This window comes from Pestalotiopsis fici, assembly GCF_000516985.1.
Source record: "Pestalotiopsis fici W106-1 unplaced genomic scaffold PFICI_Scf_8, whole genome shotgun sequence".
Lineage (NCBI taxonomy): Eukaryota > Fungi > Ascomycota > Sordariomycetes > Amphisphaeriales > Sporocadaceae > Pestalotiopsis > Pestalotiopsis fici.
The window spans coordinates 2,413,773-2,426,282 of NW_006917098.1; the positions used below are offsets into that span (position 1 = coordinate 2,413,773).

At 49.7% G+C, this 12,510-nt stretch overlaps 3 protein-coding genes across 3 annotated transcripts; 2 read left to right on the plus strand and 1 right to left on the minus strand.

Moving 5' to 3' along the window:
• Positions 1 to 336: 336 nt before the first annotated feature.
• PFICI_11406 (uncharacterized protein) lies at positions 337 to 979 on the minus strand (the record flags this gene model as incomplete). Its single annotated transcript, XM_007839987.1, has 3 exons — positions 337 to 632; positions 700 to 828; positions 901 to 979. The coding sequence occupies 3 exons, from the start codon at positions 977 to 979 to the stop codon at positions 337 to 339; spliced, it is 504 nt and encodes a 167-aa protein (XP_007838178.1).
• Positions 980 to 3,953: 2,974 nt separating this feature from the next.
• Positions 3,954 to 6,211, plus strand: PFICI_11407 (uncharacterized protein; the record flags this gene model as incomplete). Its single annotated transcript, XM_007839988.1, has 3 exons — positions 3,954 to 4,383; positions 4,454 to 6,041; positions 6,109 to 6,211. 3 exons carry the CDS (start codon positions 3,954 to 3,956, stop codon positions 6,209 to 6,211), a joined length of 2,121 nt encoding a protein of 706 aa, XP_007838179.1.
• Positions 6,212 to 6,839: 628 nt separating this feature from the next.
• PFICI_11408 (uncharacterized protein) lies at positions 6,840 to 10,267 on the plus strand (the record flags this gene model as incomplete). The annotated part of the gene is made up of 2 exons (XM_007839989.1): positions 6,840 to 7,406; positions 7,472 to 10,267. 2 exons carry the CDS (start codon positions 6,840 to 6,842, stop codon positions 10,265 to 10,267), a joined length of 3,363 nt encoding a protein of 1,120 aa, XP_007838180.1.
• Between the last annotated feature and the right edge of the window lie 2,243 nt (positions 10,268 to 12,510).

Below are 12,510 nucleotides of genomic sequence, written 5' to 3' on the forward strand. Positions count from 1 at the left end.
AGTATTGTCATTTATTTCCAACATTTTCTCCCTCGCCCCCTTGATTGCAAAAAAAGACAAGCAAGGCAACCCAAATAAAAATAAAAGACAAGTTTGATCCCAATACGCGAAATATCTTCACATGCCACACTCATAGCTTCATCGTGGCAATCGTCAGCCGCCGCCTGTCAAAGGTTGACAAGAGGGGGCTCTTCTTGGGCAGGCTGCCATCGAATGAAGGCCGATATTCATAAGGGCTGAGCGGGATGTCCGTATAGTTGGAATAGGCGCAGCTGCGAATGCCTTCGTCCTCCTTTTTGGAAGACGGCAGCACCCCGACGACAAGGTCGGGGACGCTTAGGGCAGCTGGGCCTCCTTCATTTGCGAGCCGCCGACGGGGGCTGAGCTGCTGGCACCGCCGCGGCGGCGCAAGTTGAACCCCCCCTTCATGGCATCGCGGACGGAGAAGACGGCCGTGCCGGTCCAGGCCAGAAACTCCATGGCACCAAAGGCCACGTCGGCGCGGGCTGAGCCGCACACGCTTCCGCGGCAGAAGAGGAGCTTGCTGATGAAGACGGAGAGGGCAATGAAGCCGGCAAAGTAGAAGAGAGCGTTGAGCAGTTCCACAGCAACAACGGCCATGGGGTGGACAACTGTGGAATAGCATTAGTACATTCTGCTTCGATTTTGCAATCAAGAGACTAGTTTCCCCCAACTTACTCTTTGGCATGGCTCTCGGCGCAACTTCGAGGTAGACGACCGACAAAATGGTGAAGAGGGAGCAGAATAGTAGCCAGTCAATCTGCGACGGCGAGGCAGTCAGGGTATCGGCATTGTACCAGTGGGCAACTAAAAGGGACAACAAGTCAGTCAAAAACGAGACCACGCCAATTTATCTAGCCACCAGACTCATCAACTCACCATAGGCAGACAGTCCCAAGACAATAAAGCCGAAAAGGAGCTGAACGGCCCGCAGACCGAGAATGACCATCGAAGGCATGTTGGATGAGTGGGAGAAGAGCGGTTGTCGGTTGGGGAAGCGAGAGTCTAGATGCGAAGTCATATACAAGACCCAAAGAAAACCAGCGCTGGAGGAGAGAGAGAGAGAGAGAGATGATGCAGAATAGATTACGACAAGAAACTTAAAATAAAGAGAAACAGAAACAGAGGAAGAGATCTTGAGCACCAGGCGTCAGGTAAGTATACAGAAAGACGTGGGAGGGAGCAACGAAAAAAAAGGTTGAGGAGTCCACCTGTCTTATGCGTCGACGGACATCCGGCATTAGATAGAATAATGTCACAGGCACAGGGTCTCTATGGGCGGTTAGTATGCGTGAAAGAGGTGCCGGGATGTCCCCAATCAGGGCGATCGATCGCCGTCGTGGATTATGCTGCAATGTGCAGGTCTGAAATCATCCTGAAACAGGCATGCCGCCAATGCACGGATGGGTAGTTTGGAGGAGCGCCCAATATGGATTGCGCGGGTATATTATGTATAGAGACCCCTGCCCTAGGTAATATCGACAGGGCGCTTCGACGGCGCGCCAAGGTTTGATTGGACGCAGTGTTTTCTCTTTTCTTTTTTCGGCCTTCTTCTCCTTCCGCGTAGAAATACATCCGTCATGTAAAGTGTGAGTGATGGGCTGCAGTGTGGCTGCCGGCAAATCCATTGCCAGGTGTAAGTAGTCAGTCATTCAGTTGTGTCGGTAGTAGTGTATATATCTATGTGGCAGACATTTCAATTTCCTGGCCGCTGAACTGGCTGACTACTTCAAAGCCATGTCTACTCCCCCGAGGACTCTCGAAGATGAGCCAAGGCATCCAATGAGACTGGGCATCCGATGTTAGGAAAATACGCAGACTTTTCAAAAAGCCGCGCCCATGGTCGGGAAAGGAATAGGCCACACAGACACAAGGTGACGGTGCATGGCTGCTTGTTTCGAGTTGCTACCAGTTTGTTTCCTGCAAAGACAGGGCCTGTGAGCGAGCGAGTAGTGTTAGCTCTTTAGTCCTGTTTTCCAGCAAGCTACTACCAGCGACTCTGGTAGTGCAGGGGGGAGACAATGATATATCGTAGGAGGATGGGTAGGTGATTAGTCTGTGTGATGGTGGTGGTGGTAGTATTAGCAGTAGTAGTTACGGAGGAGGCAAGATGAAGGAATCTCGAACACAGGACGACGCCAGCATGGTTGAAACAAGCCAAACTGTGGAGCCCAAGCCTGCGTTCAAGTCAGAGCGAGCTGACGTAGGAAGACGACGACGATGCGGAAACCCCAGATCCCCCAGAGATAAATAGAAGTGCATCCCATTTTCGACTCCTCCCTCGGTCTTGAAAAGTCTTGGTCAAGTCTGAGAAGTCTTGGAATGAGTATCAGGAACGCTTCGCCAGGTGTCTTGGCTGCCAGAGCAAAAGCTTGAGTGCCATATGCCCAGAATTTATCGAAACGCGGGTGGATTCAGCACCCTGGTTTTGCCCATTAGGTGAAGGATGCCAGCCAGGCCCAGGCCTAGCTAGGCCCCAAGTCAAAAATACTCCAGATTGGGGGTTAGGTAAAGAATCAAATGCTCAGACTTCAAACATGAGCAAGCACTGGGCAGCTCAACGATACGAACCATATAGTGCCTCTGTTGTAAAAGTATAAAAACTCGAAGCAACTCGTCCTTTTCTCTTCTTTTTGCGAAAGGGGCGGAGGGGTCGCCACTCAACTCTGTGTCTTAAATTGAGTGATTGCAGATGGGTAAAAGCTGATAGATGTCAGCCAAAATAGCTGGGGCAATTACCCCCAATTGACAGACTGTTTTGCAGCAGGAGCAACTGCCTCGAGTAAGACTTTAATTCAGCTATGCCATCATTCCATTTACAACCCAAGTAATGTCTCAAGCAATACTGTACTACTACGAGGCTCTCCATTACCACAGCCATGTGCACAGCTGAAAAAGCAGTTGCGATGTTTGGCGAGTATCTGTCGTTTACTCAATACTAGATGGCCATGCCATGAAAGCTGTCTGGACGTCTGTCTGTTTTTGTGTATCCAGTGGCACCCGCACATCAAATGCAGAATCCAGCGAAAGTGACACGCCATATACAGTGTTATTGATTAATACGTGGTGTATGTAATCTTTTGTTGCGCTTTATAGGTGCTCAAAACCAATTCAATCAAAGCTTTAAGCATATTACCCCATATTAATGGACAATGGGGAAAAGGATTCAATCCCCTTCTACGGTATCCGGTCAAGTCGGAAGGGGTGCACCGTGCCGCAGCAAAGAATTCTTCGAGAACTGAACCGACCAGCCGACTGCATGTGGCCCCTTGCATATCCAGAAGCCAGGATTACTGCGAACTGCTCCTATCATTGTGCCTTTATGACCTGCAGCCACCTAGAGTCGCACGAGAGACCCTTTCACATGGAATTTCCTCTGCACACAAACGCCGAATGGACCATCATCATCATCTTTTCCTCTGCAAAAAGTGTTTTCATGGTGCTCTTTCTCGTCATTCATATGTAAGAAGCCTATGCACTACTGCTGCTCCCCCATAAGTCCCCCAAACTCAGGGAGCCACTATGAAATGGGGCGGCTTCTCGGCTCCAGCTTACGCTTTACTGGATGAGGTCAAGTCGTCGGTCTTCTGTCCAGCTCAGCGCTCCGTCCTGCCTCGGCAAGCGGTGGATCAGCAGCTCGTGGATAGGTAGCATGACTCTCGACCGTAGCTAGATAGAGCATTTACATGTGTTGTTCCCTTTTCTTTTTGCTCATTTTTTCCAATTCGACACGGTCGACATTCAACACATCTCACAGCCAGACATCTCACATTGATAGAGACCTTCCCCGTCGCTATACTCTCTCTGTGCTAACCCACTAGTGACGTGCGCGTCTCCTACAATCACAATTGTCTGAAGATCCGACCTCTGCAGCCCCCTTCCGGCGCTCCCAGCTCTACGTCATATAAGGGACGAAATATCGAGCAGTCGACATGTCGGGCCCTAATACAGAGGTCAAGGACTGGCTGTCCAAGACCGCCTCGCCGCCGCCTCCTGGCTCGCCCTACGCCGTGCCTGTTCCCGGTTCCGAACGCGAAGGCCGCAGCGCTGTCTATCGCCACTGGCGATTCAGAGACCAGCCGCTCTTGTCCACATATGATCCATCGGTTCGGACCTTTCATGAGCTCATTCAAGACACAGTCAGACGTTTTCCCAACAACAGATGTCTGGGCACGCGTCACTGGAACCCTGCTACCAAGAGCTGGGACAACAAGTACACCTGGCAGACGTATGCGCAGGTTGCAGAGCGCTCAAAGAACTTTGGCTCTGGTATCCTCGAGCTTCACCGGAGAGTCGGCGTGACTGCTGACAAGTTTGGTGTTGGTCTTTGGTGCCAGAACCGTGCTGAATGGCAGATTACTGGTAAGTGTGGACCGGCCAGAATCCATATCCTCTGCGAATGTCAGGGCGTTGGCTAATGATTTCTCTACAGATATCGCTCTCAGCTCACAGTCGCTATTCACTGTATCTCTCTACGAGACCCTCGGACCCGAGACGTCCGAGTTCATTGTCAAGCATGCTGAGCTCGCCTGCATAGTCACCTCGCTCCCGCATATTCCGACCCTGCTTGCGGTTGCCTCGCGACTTCCGCAGCTCAAGCTCATCATTTGCACTGACTCCCTTGATGCTGGAGAACCCGAAGGCTACTCCAAACTCGCAGTGCTGAACAACATTGCGAGCCAGCATGGCGTCCAGATTTGGGCCATGGAGGGCGTCGAAAAGCTGGGCAAAGAGGTCGCACACCCATACCGCCCTCCTCAGCCCGAGGATATCCTCACCATCAACTACACTTCTGGCACAACCGGCGACCCCAAAGGTGTCGTCTTGACACATGGAAACTGCGTTGCAGCTGTGACGAGCAGTCGCATGTCCGGAAACATGTCTCACAAGGACTCGTCCATGTCGTATCTTCCCCTCGCCCACATATACGGCCGGGTCTGTGATCAGACGGCCTTTGCCGAGGGTGCTGCTCTGGGTTTCTTCCACGGAAACGTTCTCGAGCTGGTGGACGATCTCAAGGTTTTGAAGCCCTCGGGATTCATCTCGGTCCCCCGACTCTACAACAAGTTTGCCATGGGCATTAAAGCCCAAACTATTGAGGCTGAAGGCTTCAAGGGTGCTCTCTCACGCAGAGTCATTGAGACCAAGAAGGCCAGCATGAAATTGCCTCCTGGCAAAGCCAACAATACGCATCTACTCTATGACCGAATTTGGACACCCAAGGTTCTTGCTGCTGTTGGTCTGGAACGGTGTCATTCCATGGTGAGCGGAAGTGCTCCATTGGACCCCTCCGTCCACGAGTTCCTTCGGGCTGCGTTTGGCAACTACATTACCCAAGGCTATGGCTTGACCGAATCTTATGCCGTGGCTTCCTACCAGCTCAGGGGTGATTTTACGACTGGCAACATTGGTCCTCCTGCCCCTGGAACTGAGATCTGCTTAGAGTCACTGCCTGATTTCGATTACCTGGCGACAGATAAGCCGTATCCTCGTGGAGAGCTGCTCCTTCGAGGCCCAACCATCTTCCGGGAGTATTTCAAGAACCCCGAGGAAACCCAAAAGGCTCTCGAGTCTGATGGATGGTTCCACACTGGAGATGTGGCAGAGATTGACGAGATGGGACGCATCAAGATCATTGACCGCAAGAAGAATGTCCTCAAGCTCGCACAAGGTGAATACGTCTCGCCAGAGCGCCTTGAGAATGTCTACATGGGCAATTCGAGCCTCATGACCATGGCATTCGTTCATGGAGATGGCACACAGTCGCACCTGGTTGGTATCTTTGGCGTTGACCCAGCCACATTTGGGCCATTTGCCAGCAAGGTCCTCAAGAAGACTGTCGCTGCGGATGATCTTGAAGCAATCAAGGCTGCCGCCAAGGATCCGCGCGTCATCAAGGCATTTGTCAAGCATCTCGACGATATTGGCAGGAAGAACAAGTTCAATGGATACGAGCGCGTGAAGAATGTCGTTCTTGAGATTGAGCCATTCACCATTGCAAATGAGCTTCTTACACACACGTAAGTCCCTTCCGGAAAGAAAAAAAGTACTCTGCATAAACAAAACTTTACTGACTTATCTATTTAGTCTCAAGCTCAAGAGAGCCCAAGCCGCAAAGAAGTACCGATCAGAAATTGACCGCATGTATGTCGAAATCAACGCCGAGTACCCGATCAAGTCCAACCTATAATCGTTGTCGGAGACTTGGAGAACTTCTGGTTATGTATACGGGCTCAACTCCGACATGTAAATATGCACACACACTATTTAGAAATATCTTTTGCTGATTCGCAGAAATGCATGGAAAGCGCGGAATGTTTACATTAAATAATTATTAGTTTTGATGCATTGCTAAAAGGATTTTTGTTTATTTGAATGACGGAAAAATGTGGCATAAAGTGAACGTGTAATCCGGGTAACCTCGACACAGCTTAGTTGTGCCTTGCGAACTTATGTCATAATATTGCGATAAAGTGCTATGCAATTTAGCGGAATGCGAAAAGATACGGAAAGACCGAATAAAGCATTTATTTTATTTTTAAAATCATCTTTTATTATCGATTAAATTTAAATATTATCGTTAATTATATATATATTTAATTTATAATTTTTAAAATATTTAAAATAATTATTTTATTTTTTAAATATTAAATAAAAATATATAATTAATAAATTATAAATTATTTTTATTTTTATAAAAATTAAAATTAAAACTTATAAATTTTAACGCTAATACTTTTTAAACTAATAGCTTTAATGGATTACGCGTTTAAATACCCACCCGTGCTACCTTTAAACAACGTCACCTTTTATTGACGATGGCGCAAACCGAACCCATTGATTTAACAATAGACGACGAGGATAACGATGATTTAATTGAATTAAATTCGGAAATTAAATCGTTGTCCTCGTCGTTGCCCGCACTGCCACAACAACGACAGCAGCGAATACCACCACGGCCGCCGCTCAAGCAACAGCTAAGGGCTCACCGAGCTCCGGACGCGCCCAAGATATCTACGAACCGCGTCTACGACCACAGCTCCGACGACGATGTCAATGGCTTCGAACAGCCTCCGTCGAAACGCCAGCGAACCGATTCGGGCATAGAAACGACAGGAACACCGTTACCAGACCTTAACCGACGCCTCTTTAATGCATACCTTGAATCCAGCCTCTTGCCCGCAATCGAGCAAACAATAGCTCGGTTGGCCCCCGATCTTGACGCAGAACACGCCGAGAAGCTACATTTCACAGTCCTGAGCCATGTCACAGATAACGCCTTTGAGCATGAATGGGTGAGGAGCAAATTCCGGCCCTCGGCCGCCTTCGAGGCCAATCTACATGCGAGGATAAAACGCCTCGTGATCCAGCTGAGGAGCAAGCCGGTACGTGACTGCCATTCTCATCCGTCCTCGTACTCGTCATTCACATTGCTTACACAACTGGCCAGGAACGACTCAAGGGTTTTCAAGCGCAAAAGCCTGCCCGGCCAGCAATCATTCCCCCGATCGAAGACATTGACGACTTGGCCGTTTACACATCGGCTCCTGCCCAGTTTACCAGTGTTTCCGAATTTGAGCAAGAGCCAGAAGAAAGGAACCCCGTAGGAAGACCGAGAAGAGACAGGTACGGAAATAGTGGACAAGGAGGAAGACAACACGCGGGCCAGAAGCGCCGAGTCAAGCGGGCGTCGCCAGTCAGCCCCCAGCGCCTTCGGGCTAGAGTCAAGGCGAAGCAATGGCAGTCTGGTAGGATTGTTGATGATGACAACGGTGCTGGTTCAAAATCCGGAAACAAATGGTTCAGCTTGTCATCACGACCATATCTTCCGTGGAGTGAGCGCCAAGGTGTGCTAGAGCCTGTTCACATGCTCCGCCTGGATGATTCCGAGCTACGACAACCCTCCACTATACATGTCGATTTCAGCGAAGATGAGATCCAGTTCCTTCAGACTGTTGCTAGGCGTCTTTACGGATCCAAAATCCAGGGACAGAGAAACAGTCTCGAAGACTTGAGACATCTGCTCAAAAAGGCCAAAAAGGCAAAAGTTGGGCATGTCTATACAGACTTATTCAAAGTTCACAACAATGGTTACTCTTCTTTCGGTAACCCGCCACCCGCCTTGTTGTCCAGAAGCATGACCGACCTCGACAACTTTGCAAACGACATTTGCAGGCGCAAGCTTCGGCCAGGTCCACATCAGACATTCACCATAAGTCGCGACGACTTGAGCAATCGAGTAACCCGTATCAACCGGGCACCTTCCTTGCTGTTCGCCCGCGAAATCGTAGGAAATCGTGCATTCAACTCTACCCGCCGGTATGCCAACTTTACCACGACATTCAAGTCCAACCACGAAGATGCAATGGAGCCTCAGATAGAATGGACCAATTGTGCTGGCGATATCATGACTTTAAGCTGGGTGTCTAACACGCAGTTCATTTGCGGTACCACGACTCACTCGGACTCTCATAATCAACAGTACAATAAGCCAGGCAATCTGCTCCTGGGCTCCTCTAGTCAAAGTACGCTACGTGCCTTTCCAGACCATCGCATCCCCCGGCCTGTAGTCCTGCATGGAGACAATGCTCTGGACGCCATGGTGGAAAGTCAAGATCCATGGTTATTCAGCTCTGTCGTGGATTCAGATTTTGACCCCGTTCAGAAGCTAGCTTTTACTGCCAGCTTTGACAAAACAGTCAAGATCTGGCGAGTCAAGGACACCATGGAACTGATAGGGACATGGGAACATGGCGGCCGTGTCAATTTTGTATTGGCATCGAAGCACCCGCATGGCTTGGTGGCAACAGCTGTCGATGTAGCCACTAATGCCGTTCGAGTCTATCACACGGCGACCATTTGTTCGAATCAGAGCTTTGACTCTTACTCCTGCACAAGGGTCGATGAGGAGGACTATACTCCTTCTGAAAAGTGGGCTTATTGTCCCGCAGCGATCCGCTGGGGTCTGGCTCCAGGCCTACAGCATCTTTTGCTGGTTGGCTATTCTCCTCGAAGCATGACCGGTGATGACCACGACATCCCTCTGGACAAGCAAAGCACTGGCGAGCTCTGCCTCTGGGATACGTTGCAGAGGCAGCAGATTAAAGTTAACAGTCTGGCCACACAGAACGTATTCGAGGTAGCATGGCACCCAAGCAGGAACGCATTTGCCGTGGCAACCTCTCAGGCCATGTCTATTGAAAGAAATGACCACAATATTAATACTCAAATTCGCATCTTTGAAATAAACCCAGACACTGGCCAGTACGGAGCGATCAAGACGCTGGATTGCACAGCCATTGATATCAATGAGCTGGTCATTCGACCCAACAGTGCCGCCTACTCGTACGTTGCAGCTGGGTGTACAGATGGCAATGTATATGTTTGGGATACGGCCGGCAGCGATCTACCCATGTGTATACTTCGCCACGGCGAACCGGTAGAAGAGCTCCTTGGCGAGAAGGAACTTGAGGACGTTGGGGTCAAGTTTGTCTCGTGGGGCACGACTGCGGACCGACTTTACACGGGTTCGTCAGATGGTGTTGTCAAAGTTTGGAATATCCGAAACGGCAAAGCAAAGCACTTGCGGGATCTCATTGAAGTGTCTGGGCCCATTACAGCAGGAGCATTCTCTCCAGATTACACAAAGCTCACTGTGGGCGATGGAAGTGGAAGGGTTTACCTTCTCAGCCTCGAGGACGACGACGATGAAGAAGGAAACCAGGCGGCAAAGAACAATTCTGATCTCCTGCGAATGCAGCTCGGGGGCAAACAGAGAGCAATACGCCGTCCCCGACCATTCATACCCCACCCCGAGGTTCCTCCTCCCGAAGGACTGGCTGGGCCAGATCCTAGCCTGGGACGGCAGAGAGCAGGGGAGTATCTGCAACGCGGGGAGATCGTCCTGAATCCGCATCCTTGCATTGGCGCCGTCCAGGGTCCAAGATATGCGGAAACCCGGCTCTTCCGGGCAGAGGCTCACATGGACGATGATATTAAAAAACCGCTACTAGCCGGGTTTGAGAGCCAGCAGCAAGAAAACACCAGGTTCGCCGATCATGCAAGGCCACGGCGCGTACGGCCAATCAAGGGCTACGAGAGCGAGACGGCCAGCAGGCTACTACATGAGAACACCTGGGCCGAGATTTCTCACGGCCGAAATCTCGACGAGTATACGCGGGCACAGTTGGAGGCTGAAGGCGCCGAGTGCGACTCAGACTACGACTTTGACTACGAGTCTAGCTAAGAGGACGGGATATGCATATGCATCAGTGACTGCTGCAGTGAGACGGCGGCATATATGATAGTGTACTTGAGCGTGTGTACCTTTGGTCCCGTTTATGTGTTAGGCTCTTCCTTGTTCAGCGGTCAATAGTATATATCTAATGAAGAATGTATCACTACTTTCTAGGACCTTGTACCTATATCAAATGCCACTTGTGATGCTCAATACTACGAGGGCTTCGGAAAGGCAGAAGTTTGTCTACGGTACCTCCCTAGGCTCGGCAGGCGGAGAGTCAACAAACACCAATGCTAAAGTGATCGACTACTACTCAACCACTAGCTTTGGAGAATGGCCGAGTATATAAACCATCTATCCGTAGTGTCAAGCCTCAGTCTTGGCAGAAATGGCTCAAATCGGAAACTAACGTTAGGTGCATATGGGAAGAAGATACAGCGGTCAGGAAAACCCTCGTTGCAGGACGACAACGAGACGGGATGTTTATTATGTACATGGATAGATCCAAAGAGACGGTTCATCCTAGTTTCTTTCCTATCCCTAGCCTGCTCGGCAGCTGAATAGTAGTAGAGAACGATCTGGACCCTGAGATATTGGATTTGATATCTCTTCGCTTGACAATAATGTTTCACCATCATTACTTGTGATTACGTACTTGATAGAAACATGTACGTACACGCTCTCTGTTATGGAGTCTTTCAGTTCTCTTCTCCCGTGTCACGCTGCCGAATGATGAGGCGGGAAAGGAGGCATCTCGGTGACCATCATCACAATAGGCACACGGACCAGACGCAAGAAGTGCCTTTTTATGTACCTACTAATGTCATGTACAATCACGATGAACATGTATAATAATGGTCAATACATGGTACAAACATCATATTCTATGGAGACGCCCAAGAGAAAAATGTCGTGGGGTTTCCCTTTTGTCTCTGGGGTTGGTGGAGTTTTGCTTCCAACGAGGGCACGTCCACTTTTTTCTCTTTCGGACCGAAAAGGATAATGGAGAAAGTCACGGGGGATGAGATTGAAAAGCGTGGTTTGTGCAAAAGGATCACAACGGTAGATACGTATCATGTATTCAGGTAAGAAGATGAGCAATAAATTGGATTGCCAAGTGTTCAATGTTTGGCATGTAATAGTGAGCTACACGGTTTTGATATCATTATAGTTGGACGACGAATGTGGGACTCCGCTTCCAGGCCTTGAGATGATGGGGGTCCCGGGCTAATTATTTCCAACGACACTACTGCGCCGAAGGGTTCTAGAAATAAGGGAAAAACCAACGGGCGCCGGCTCTTATGGGATGGAGAAGAAGGTTTTCTTGAAAATCTCCCTCTTGGCTTGTGGCTTGCCGAGTGTAGAGCTGACTCGTTTAGTGGACCCCGTTTCGCTTAGATTTTTGGGAAATAGATGAGCGGTTTTATTCCAACAGGTTTTTCATCTTTTTCTTGGTTCCAAGCACAATGGTGACGACGGCCAAGGCATGGGAAAACATCAAAGAGGCAAGATATTGATCAGTGTGTTTTCCGCGGGATAATCAGAAGGAGTTACTGCGGATCGGAACGAGCAAAAAAGCCTCGTTTTCGAGACATTGGTCTGTTCTTCTTTGCCTGGAGGGATTAAATGGGTATTCCCCAATTGGTCCACGAGTATAGACAGTAGAGAGGTTGGCTTGGAACGACAAAGACCACCACGTATCATGCCCAGATGCGGGACTGACCCGGTGGCTATAATCGGATGGTTGACAAAAGCACAGAACTACATGAGATCGGACCGGCGAGGCATTGTCTTCTTTTCTTGCATGTCCTCCAAAGTGCCGAACAGACTGTTGTATTGAATCATGCTGACCGCAAGTATGACAACAAGTTTCATTGACTGCGAGTCGCAAGTTGGCCCTTACAAGCTGACTAGGTGACCGACTACATACCCATATGATCCTGTCAAGACATGGGAACACAACCTACGATTCGCGGGGCACCCAGGTTTTCTCCCAGACTTCTCATCCCACGTTGTAATGTCTTGGCAAAAAAAACTCTCCATTTTCCTTTCCCACCTCCACACACACACACTCAAACACGAACGAGTCAAATGGGCTGATTACCATGTATCTCCACGATTTTCCCATCCTATGACCAGGAAAAGCATAGGGCGCTCCTTGGCCGCCGTTTGTTTGCGATTTCCTTGGTTCCCTGGCTTGCCCGGAGGCGGTTCACGGCTGGCTGGGGGGAGTTCACGGAGGGGCTGAG